The 11397-nt window shown below is 45.0% G+C and overlaps 1 protein-coding gene across 1 annotated transcript; it reads left to right on the forward strand.

The window, feature by feature from the left end:
* The first annotated feature begins 93 nt into the window (after positions 1–93).
* On the forward strand, positions 94–9132 carry LOC121966117 (V-type proton ATPase subunit B, brain isoform-like). The gene is made up of 14 exons (XM_042516223.1): positions 94–278; positions 1279–1334; positions 1445–1543; positions 2831–2924; positions 3059–3136; positions 3538–3677; positions 4138–4239; positions 4874–4971; positions 5491–5614; positions 5698–5848; positions 6167–6249; positions 7494–7598; positions 7693–7822; positions 8480–9132. Exons 1-14 carry the CDS (start codon positions 119–121, stop codon positions 8614–8616), a joined length of 1557 nt encoding a protein of 518 aa, XP_042372157.1. The 5' UTR covers positions 94–118; the 3' UTR covers positions 8617–9132.
* The last annotated feature ends 2265 nt before the right edge of the window (positions 9133–11397 follow it).

Here is an 11397-nt window from a genome sequence, read left to right on the forward strand (position 1 = left end):
AATAATAATAATAAAACTTTACGGGAGTCCCCCTCACCATGCGGCTGCTGCGCCACTCTCTGCGCATGCGCCGGGGCTGTCACGACTCGCGCGCTGCTGCGGTGCTGCAGGTGTAAAGATGGCGATGAAGGCGCTCAGAGGGATGGTGAACGGGGCCATGAGCGAGCTGTCCTCGGCCGTCAGCGGGAACAAACCGCCGGCCGCCGCCCCGACCGCCGCCGCCTCCCGGGAGCACGTGATGGCCGTGAGCCGGGATTACATCTCCCAGCCCCGCCTCAGTGAGTGTGCACGAGTCGATGTGTCAGCCGCTGTGTCTCTGCGTGAAGACATGTCAGTGTCCTGTGCTGCAGAGACACGCAGCTGGACGTTTCACAGATGTTTGACAGAGTCGGTGTTTGCAGCAGGGGCGGATCAGGAGACATCGGGGCCCGGGCTCAGACCTGCAGCGGGCCCCTCCCCCCCGCGCTCACAGGAGCACGACGCACAGATCACACAGTTTTTGGCCTTGTTTTGTTGTCGTTTTGCATCTTTTTGCAGTTGTGTGTCTGTGTGTAGCTGTGTGTCTGTGGCTTTTTATGGTCTTTTTGTTGTCGAGAGTCGTTTTGTCTCTGCGGTCTGGTGTCTCTGCGGTCTGGTGTCTCTGCGGTCTGGTGTCCCTGCGGTCATCGGAGCGTGTGGGCCTCAGCAGGATAAAAATAGGAAGCGTGCAGCTCGGTCGTCCTGCCCGACGCTCTGAGCGGAGCAGCATCACGACTACATTATACATCTGTGAAGCTGAGAGCGATTCAACATCTGAGCTGTAAATCTTTAAAAAACGCTTCACGATATCGTCACCGTTTCCAGAGTGACGCCTTCAGATGTTCAGTCTGAACACATTCAGCGACTTGCACCATTAAATTGAGAAAAGCAGCAAATCTTGAGCGAAACTGTCTGAAAGTGATCCGTATAGTTTTTCACTTCTGCTCTGATGCCAACTGTCTGTTATTTAACTTTGTCCTTTTTTTCTGTCCCAAAGGCCACAAACCCTTTTTGGGTTTGTGCTTCTTTTAAAAAATGACTTGATAATGAATTCATTTAAAAAAGTTGCTGGTAAACTCTAGCTCTGTCCTCAGCTCTGTCCTCTGCTCTGTCCTCAGCTCTGTCCTCTGTCCTCTGCTCTGTCCTCAGCTCTGTCCTCTGTCCTCAGCTCTGTCCTCTGTCCTCAGCTCTGTCCTCAGCTCTGTCCTCGGCTCTGTCCTCAGCTCTGTCCTCAGCTCGGTCTGTTTTCTGCGTCCTCAGCCTATAAAACGGTGTCGGGGGTCAACGGGCCGCTGGTGATCCTGGATCAGGTGAAGGTGAGGACGACCGAGCATGGTGTGGATTCAGAGTTGTCCGTCCTCGGCCTGACAGTCGCAGAGTTTCTCTGATTGTTCTCGTGTCGTTTTGCTTCGCTTCGCTCCAACAGTTTCCTCGATACGCAGAGATCGTCCATCTCACGCTGCCGGACGGGACCAAGAGGAGCGGGCAGGTCCTGGAGGTCACCGGCTCCAAAGCTGTGGTGCAGGTACTCCCCCGTCAACAGCCGCCGGACTGAAGTCAGTTCAGACGTTCACGATCCTCAGAGGATGAACCTTTTTCCTCTGTGAAGTTTCCGTGAGCTTCAGACTAAATACGTGAACAGTTATGGGATGGATTGCTGTGAAATTTGATACAAATATTTAAGGAGCGGGAGAGAAACCTTTGTTAAGTCGCCGTCCTCCCGGGGACGTTCGTGTCCCACATTTACCTTTTCTCAGTTTGACTTAAAATTCACATTAGATTCCTTTGAGCAGGTGAAATGCTCACACGTACGTTTAAACCGCATTTAATCTGCTGCTCCAGTGATGATAAACGCTCAGCTCCCGATCCAATCGACATTGTTCATCAAACCACAGATATTTTACAGATATATTACAGATATATTACAGATATATTACAGATGTATTACAGATATATTACAGATATATTACAGATGTATTACAGATGTATTACAAATATATTACAGATATATTACAGATGTATTACAGATATATTACAGATGTATTACAGATATATTACAGATATATTACAGATGTATTACAGATATATTACAGATGTATTACAGATATTACATTTGTATGTTTTTGTGTAGCAGATACACTAAAACTTCTTATGTTTACGCACAAAAACTCTGGGTTATGGTTTGGAAAAGCTCAGATTTTGGCTTGAAATACATGTTTTTTGGAGCCTAATCCTCACTGAAAACACAGCCGCGCGTTCCTCAAACAAATCCGCTTCTCGCGCTTTAAGGCTGTGGAAAAACAGCCACATTTGGGGTAATTGGTCCCTAAAAACAACCTTAAAACACCCACATTTGGGAACTAAAAACTGCAGAAGAAACAGGCAAAAGTCACTATAAAAAACAACTCGCATTTGGGGACTAAAACGTTGCTGGAAACACAGAAGGGCACTGAAAACCGTCTACTTTGTGTGCTGAAAATGCAGCTGGGTAAACAGTGACAGGTTCCCAAAAACGAACCACGTTTCATGCCTGAAGGACCCCCGGACAGTCCGCCTGCTGAAAGCTGCTGGAGACACAGTGACAGGTTACTAAAAAACAGTTGTTTTTCGTGCCTAAAATGCACACCAACATCTGTCCTCGGTGTCACGCTGTCCACCGTCCCTCCGCGTCCCCACGACAGTCAGCTGAGATACTCTGACTGCAGAAACTTACGAATGTATGAAACGGATAAATGTGACGTATCGGTGGTTTGCAGAAACGAACGTTTTCTTTGGCTCCGTGTCAGCCGCTGCTTCACTCTGCCCCCTGCAGGTGTTTGAGGGGACTTCAGGTATCGATGCCAAGAAGACGAGCTGCGAGTTCACAGGAGACATCTTACGGACGCCCGTCTCTGAGGACATGTTGGGTAGGACATAGCAGGACAGACAGTATGAGGCGACGCTGCAGCAGAAACTCACGATTTCTGTGTTAATCTGCTGTGTGTGTGTGTGTGTGTGCGTGCGTGCGTGTGTGCGTGTGTGTGTGTGTGTGTCTTTGCAGGCCGTGTGTTTAATGGATCTGGTAAACCCATCGACAGGGGACCATCAGTCCTGGCTGAAGACTTCCTGGACATCATGGGTACGTTGGTAAATGTTTGTTTGTTTTTATTTATCTTTATTTTATTGTGTATTTTATTTTTATTGGTTTGTTTATGTTTTGTCTGGGAGTGTGTGACAGAGTTAGGGGATTTATATTTGTATATTGATGTGATTCTTTTTTTGTGTGTTGTTAAAACTTCAATTAAAATATTGTTAAAAGAGTTATTTGTTAAAACAGCTTTAATGAGCACAGCTCGTTCAGTGATTATTAAACACGCAGGAGAAACCAAATGTCTTTAACCCATTAAAAACCAGAGACTCCGAGACGACCGAAAGTCAACAATGCCAACGGTCTTCTGTGTTTTAGGGCTCATGACGTCACGGCTCCATACACTGCTGCCTTTCACACGAGTATATGTGTGTATGATTATTATGTCACAGGTCAGCCTATAAACCCTCAGTGTCGGATCTACCCCGAGGAGATGATCCAGACGGGAATATCAGCCATCGACGGCATGAACAGCATCGCCAGAGGACAGAAAATACCCATCTTCTCTGCTGCGGGCCTGCCACACAACGAGGTGCGCACACACACACACACGCACGCACATGCACACACACAGAGGAGGGAAGCCTGTAAATGTGTGTGTGAACGCTCCGGGCTAGATCTTCATTAACGGTGATGAATGACACTCATTCATTAACTGCATCACTTTAATTTGAGTTTCATTTGCTGGATGGATTTAAGCGTTTGGGAATTCGAGGCGTCACGGCGGTGAAGTGGTCGCCTCACAGGAAAAAAGGGTCAGGGGTTTGAACCTCGAGCGCGGTGGAGTTGGCATGTTCTCCTCGTGTCAGCGACCTTGTTTTGGATATTTAAAGGTTTGGATATTTAAAGGTTTGGATACTTTCGGCGTCTGAAGGCGGCAGAAGAAAAGTGGCGACGCTCCAGGTTTCAGAGGGTGAATGAGGCTGAAGAGGAATAATTGTGGAGATGTTGTTGAAGATTTGCTCGACGTTCTCGCTCCCTGTGCTCCTCAGATCGCGGCTCAGATCTGTCGGCAGGCCGGTTTGGTGAAGAAGTCCAAAGACGTGATGGACTACAGCGAGGACAACTTCGCCATCGTGTTTGCAGCCATGGGGGTGAGAAACGTTTTGTTCTTTTTCACCATCAAATTCTGTTACTTTCCCGTCGACCTTCTGCCTGTTTCAGGCGTTTAAATGTCCAATAATTTAACCTGATGGGTCAATCATGGACATTATGGAGCCACAGTTACGTACTTCAGCCGATGCCGTCTTTTTTTATGTCTCTTCGCCGGTGACAGACGAGGCCAGAGGTATAAAGTTTTTTGGATGTTTGTCCGTCCATTCATTCATACGTCCATACCATTATTGTGGACACAATATCTCAAAAACACTTATGGGGATTTTTCACAAATTTGACGTCCACTTGAAGCAAGGATGTCTTCACTAGACTTTGGTAGTTGACAGTTAAAGGTCAAGGTCACTGTGGACCTCATCTGTCTCATTCTCATGAATGTGGCAGCTCAAGACCGTTTCAAATTTGGCACAAACATCCACTTTGAGTCAGCGATGAACCGGTTAGATTTTGACGTTCACCGTGACCTTGAATCCATTTTGTAAAAATTATATCTCAGGAACACTTTCAGGCGGTTTCCTCAAATTTGGCCCAAACATCCACTTGGGCTTAGCAGTGATGAAAATACATGATACATGATAAAAGAGCGTTCACAGTCTGGTTCCTGTGTTCCACCAGGTAAACATGGAGACAGCCCGGTTCTTTAAGTCGGACTTTGAGGAGAACGGTTCCATGGACAACGTCTGCTTGTTCCTCAACCTGGCCAACGACCCCACGTAAGAGCTTCTGCCTCTTTTAATCTTCCTGGAATAATTCACTGTTGATAAATGTTATTAGACACCGACGCAGAATCTCATTGTCATGGTAACGGTGTTTGCTCACGCCTTATATTTTTAGATTATTCCCTAAAATACTGAAAAGTCAATTTCAGCAGTTTTTTAGAGGTTTCTGATTGGTTAAAAGATCTTGCATCTCTATAACGGCTCGAGGGAATTGCTTTAAATTTGGCACAAATGTTCACTTGGGCTCAAGAATTACCTGGTCAGAATTTGGTGGTTAACCCTTTGAGCCCTGATTGAATTAATTTGATTTCTTTTAAAAGCATGGGGAGATGAATAATATATAGATGGGTTTTTAAAAAATATTTTACTACATTTTTATATGACATAATTTTAAATATAAAATAATTATTATTGTAAATATGATTTTGTGGACATTTTTCCCTGTTTTTGGAGAATTTTCTGATAATCCTCCTCTCTTTTGCTAATTTCTTAAACTTTCTTGTGTAATTGCAGCATCGAGCGAATCATCACACCCCGTTTGGCGCTGACTTCAGCAGAGTATCTGGCCTATCAGTGTGAGAAGCACGTCCTCGTCATCCTCACCGACATGAGCTCGTACGCCGAGGCTCTCCGAGAGGTCAGCCTCCGTTTCAGCGCATTTTATTCTGAAATGACCGCAGGAAATGAGAAATAAACCATGTGAATGTCATTCAAACTCAGGTGTCTGCAGCCAGGGAGGAAGTGCCGGGCCGGCGAGGTTTCCCCGGTTACATGTACACGGATTTGGCGACCATCTACGAGCGAGCGGGCCGAGTGGAAGGACGTAACGGCTCCATCACCCAGATCCCCATCCTCACCATGCCCAACGACGGTACACACACACACACACACAGCAGGTACACACACACACACACACACACACACACACACACACACAGCAGGTACACACACACACACACACACACACACACACACACACACACAGCAGGTACACACACACACACACACACACACACACACAGAGCAGGTACACACACACACACACACACACACACACAGCAGGTACACACACACACACACACACACACACACACACACACACGCACACACACGCACAGCAGGTACACACACACACACACACACACACACTCGATGCGATGTTTTTACAGCGTGCTCTCGTGTCCCTCAGACATCACTCATCCGATCCCCGACCTGACGGGTTACATCACCGAGGGACAGATCTACGTGGACAGACAGCTCCACAACAGACAGGTAACCCTGAGCCGCGTCTCAGGTGCGCTCAGCGCCAAAGTCGCGGTTGACTGTAATTCTCATTAGTTCATGACTTTAAGGTAGAAAGTGGCACGCTCAGTCTCTCCGGCGCGGGCGAGCTGCAGGTGTGAATAAAAATGGCTGAAAAGCCGCGCCTTGTTCACCGGAGGGACGGCTCGTCTTTCCTATCGTCTCCTGGCTGACTCGCCAAAATATGTAGTAGGCGAAGAAAGAAAACATGCGGCCTCAAGGCTCCGGATGGAAATCGCTGACTGTGAGGTGACCCTGAGTGTCGAGAAAGGCGTCTCTAAATAAAATGATTGAGTATTGATTATTGTTATTAAAGGCTCTGACTTTCCTTCATTTTGAAGAGCATGGCTCATACAGTGAGTGCTGATGTTTCCGTTGACCTCCTGTTTTGGTGTCTGACCCACATGTCTCAGAATCTAGACCGATGAAACAATGAAATGGCGAACGCTCACACGCTCTGTTTGGCGCGCCGTCTTCTGTAACTACAACTCTGATCAGCAGGGTGTCGGTTAATCACAGCACACGATGCTCGGTGAGCGATTGTGACGCACGAGCTCGACGGTTTCGTTTATTTATCAACATGATTTACAGCAGACAAGCAGAGCGTTTCCTCCGGATTCGTTAGACGTGTTCGCCGACGCGCTGCTGCCGCGCCGAGCAGAAACACGACGGAAATCTTCCCGTGGAAACCAAATCCAACTGATGTCCTCTGGAGCCTGGACAGGAGACAATGTGTCTTCACTCTGCAGGAAAGACGTTTTAGATTGTGTCCTCTGACACGGAGACGCAGCTGTCTCTGTTTACAGGAGGCCAGGGGCCAATCACAGGGGCCCCAGACATGTTGGTACGACTGTAGCAGGTTTGAGGACTTTAAGACATTTTTAGAATTTCAGCACATTTTAGGACTTTTGGAGGATTTCAGCACATTTTTAAGTTTCCTCTGTGGGGGTGTGGGGGGTCCTCCTCTGGCCCTGTTTTGATGCTGTTTTATGTCTCTGACTCCTTATGTCTCTGACTCCTTATGTCTCTGACTCCTTATGTCTCTGACTCCTTATGGACACTAAAAGCACAAAAACTATTTACAAAGTCCATCACTGTATTTTTACTGTGAAGGAGAAAATGTCTGGGGAGCCACTGGGGCCCTTTCGGGGGCCAGATTTGGCCCGCGGGCCTTCAGTTGAGTGTCTCTGATGTGGTCTTGTTGCGTTGGACAGATCTATCCTCCCATCAACGTGCTGCCGTCTCTCTCTCGTCTCATGAAATCTGCCATCGGCGAGGGAATGACCCGCAGAGACCACTCGGACGTTTCCAACCAGCTTGTGAGTTCACACACACTTCCTGTTTCACTCTCAATGCACTGTCCTTTGCCACTTCAGTCTAAAAGTGTGTGTGTGTGTGTGTGTGTGTGTGTAGTATGCGTGTTATGCCATAGGGAAGGACGTCCAGGCCATGAAGGCGGTGGTGGGGGAGGAGGCTCTGACGGCCGATGACCTGCTCTATCTGGAGTTTCTGACCAAGTTTGAGAAAAACTTCATCGCCCAAGGTGCAGTGCGGCGCCGCCAATCACTCAGACATAAAGTCCAACTCAAACAATCAGCCATGAGATTTTGAAGTCATTTTTGGTGGTGAATTCTGTTTATTTCATGTCACAGACGAACGCAGCTCTGCAGGCTCTGCAGTCTGCACAGCACGCTTTAACTTTATGCTCCAAATCAGCCTGCGGCACAAACGTCACTGCAGTGACAAATCAGCTCAGATATCACCAATGCCTGGAGACACAGCCACGGCCAGCCGAAAAAATCATTTAAGAAAATAATCAAACTATTTGTGCCTCAAACAGCTAAAAATGCAGCGACGGTTGTTTGAATGCACAAACTCGGTTAAAAATACAGTAAAGCTTTAGTGGCGCAAATATTTGGGATAATTTAAGTTAACTCCAGTCTTTAGATATTTTTTTTTATAAATGTTACATATATCTTAAAACGTCCTAACGGACTCAGTGTGACGTTGCTGTGTTTCCCCGTTACAGGGGTTCTTTTTCGGGAGTTTTTCCTCGGTGATGTGAGGGTCTGAGGGCAGAGGGAGGGTGCCTGCTGTAAAGCCCTCTGAGGCAAACCATGTTTGTGATAATGGGCTCTATAAATAAAATTGACTTGACGTTGCCGTGTTGATTGTCCCCTCCGTGTGTTTGTGTGTCCAGGTGCCTACGAGAACCGCAGCGTGTTTGAGACTCTGGACGTCGGCTGGCAGCTCATGAGGATCTTCCCCAAAGAGATGCTGAAGAGGATCCCTCAGAGCACCTTAGCCGACTTTTACCCCCGAGAGGCCAAACATTAAGCCTGTCCTCCACCTGTCCTCCACCTGTCCCGCCGCTTCCTGTGACGTCTCGCTGCTCACATCCAGTAAAGTGTTGTACCGTCACACGTGACGCGACGCTGTAAACCTCTCGTAAAGACACTCGTGACACATCGACATTCCTGCTTCAACTACCAGAAACTCCGGGAGGGAAATCTGACGGCGTCCCGCTGAGGGGACAGAGCGAGTCAGGAGTTCATGTCTTTAGCGTCTCAGCGATGGCGATGACCACATTTGGATCATCGAAATCGTCCTTCCTTTCACGGACTTTTGGACTCAAAGTTGACGGCGGCATCTTGGGAAATACGCTTATTCCCTTGATGGCTTTCCGACACGAAAGCGTTTAAGCAGCGAGTCATCGTGTTATAGTCTGTTTATTGCATGTTGATGTTTTAACGTGTTTATCCGTGAGCTTCAGAGGAGCTCTGAGGTGGGTTCTGGTGCCTTCAGACACCGAAAAATGTCTTAAATTCCTACAAATATCCTTAAATCCAAGAAACATCCTAAAATCCAAGAAATCTTCTGAAATCTGAGAAAAATCCTCAAATCTATGAAATGTCTTAAAATCCTAGAAATATCCAAAAAACTGTGAATTACACTAAAATTCAAGAAAAATTCTAGAAACATTGTAAAGTCCTAGAAATATCCTAAAATCCAAGAAAAATCCTTAAATCTTAGAAATGTCTAAAAATCTGTGAGTCATCCTAAAATCTTAGAAATATGCTAAAATCCAAGAAACATCCTAAAATCTTTGGAATATCTTAAAATCCTAGAAATATCCAAAATCTGTGAAATACACTAAAATTTGAGAAAGGTCCTAAAATCCTAGATTTTGCAAAATTGGCCCCAAACAAAGCAGACTGAGTGTTTCTGGGTTAAACCGGCTGCGGGCGGCAAAACCAGGATTTGAGAAGCTGTAAAGGCAGAATGATGTAAGACGCAGCGACATCTAGTGGATTTTTTTAGAATAACAAACCGAAACCAAACAAGTTCAGCTCAACAGGCTGAGCGATGTTCCTGCACTCCAACTTCAATTTATGTGTTTGAATCATTTTCCCTCTAACGTATAATAAAAGCCTTGATCAGAAATCATTCCTGAAGATATAAATCACATGGGCTACGTGAAGAAGCCGTTAACTCAAAAACAAAAACAGATATTCTGTGGATGATGAATCGAGTTCAGACTGAAACACTGCAGCTAAAATCATTGTTAGAAAAAGGCTCCTGACAGGCGTTTTCATGCAAATGTTTTATTTTGGCGGTCAATCAGCGCAGCCAAACCACCGTGACAGACTGTCGTGTGCCGCCGCCAGGTACACGACCTCATCTGAAGCCGAGAGACCCATTTAAGAAAAACACGACGATGACGGTGATGATGATGACGACGATGATGACGATGACGATGATGAAGCTGTGTGGTTAAATGTCCCATCATCCCTTTCTCGCTGGATGTTGTGGTTTCTTTAGACTCTTTTTTTTTGGCGTGATGATGTCGTTCTCGGTGTTATTTTTCAGTGTCTGTAAACGGTGATTTCTGTGAGTCACATCAGCTGGATATATGATTAATCAGACTGATACACAATTAATCAGACTGATACACGATTAATCAGACTGATACTCGATTAATCAGACTGATACTCGATTAATCAGACTGATACACGATTAATCAGACTGATATACGATTAATCAGACTGATACACAATTAATCAGATTGATATTTGATTTATCAGACTGATATACGATTAATCAGACTGATATACGATTAATCAGACTGATACACGATTAATCAGACTGATACACGATTAATCAGACTGATATACGATTAATCAGACTGATACACAATTAATCAGATTGATATTTGATTTATCAGACTGATACACGATTAATCAGACTGATATACGATTAATCAGACTGATACACGATTAATCAGACTGATACACGATTAATCAGACTGATATTTGATTTATCAGACTGATATACAATTAATCAGATTGATATATGATTAATCAGACTGCATGCGTTGATGTTAAATGTTTACGCCTCAAATGTCGTGAAATAAAAGCTGCTGTGATCACATTTGGTGTTTGACTAGTTATTAATTTGACAAAATGCATTAATTTTATTTTTAAAAAGCATCTATTCCAGCTAACGTCATTTTCCTCAAACTGAAAAAACTCTTTAAATAGGTTTAAAGTTGATTTTGGTAAAGGTAACTTTATTCATACCTGCAGGTTGATTTGATATTACGGTGAGTGAGTCGGCCTCATTATGACACAGTCAGCAGCACAGGACAGAAATTAACATGACGGCAAAGACGAAGAGTAACTAAGTCAATTTACTCAAGTAATGCACTTCAGTCAAAGTATTTCCGTTTTCTGCTATTTAATACGTCTACTCCACTACATCTCAGAGGAAAATATATTTTTTTACTGCTTTATTTAATAATCTTTTTATCATTGAAACCTGGGAAAAGTGGCGAAGAGACGAAGACGAAGGCAACGAGCCACAAAAGAAGAAATTACCCCCCAAAATTAGCAAGAAATAAGGAAAAAGTAAAAGAAAAAAAGTTAATTTAATTTTAAGTATGTATAGTAATTGAGTCATTCGTGATGCATTTCACTTTGTCAAAACAAACTTTTTGGCATTTGTACATTTTTACCAACTTTGTTTCATTGATGAGTCTGTGAATTTTGATGAATCATGCAGTCCTTGTTTTTGTCTTTTTATAAGGGCGATCTCCATAAGCCACTCTAACCTACTACT

This window comes from Plectropomus leopardus, unplaced genomic scaffold, assembly GCF_008729295.1.
Source record: "Plectropomus leopardus isolate mb unplaced genomic scaffold, YSFRI_Pleo_2.0 unplaced_scaffold2316, whole genome shotgun sequence".
In the NCBI taxonomy this organism is placed as follows: domain Eukaryota; kingdom Metazoa; phylum Chordata; class Actinopteri; order Perciformes; family Serranidae; genus Plectropomus; species Plectropomus leopardus.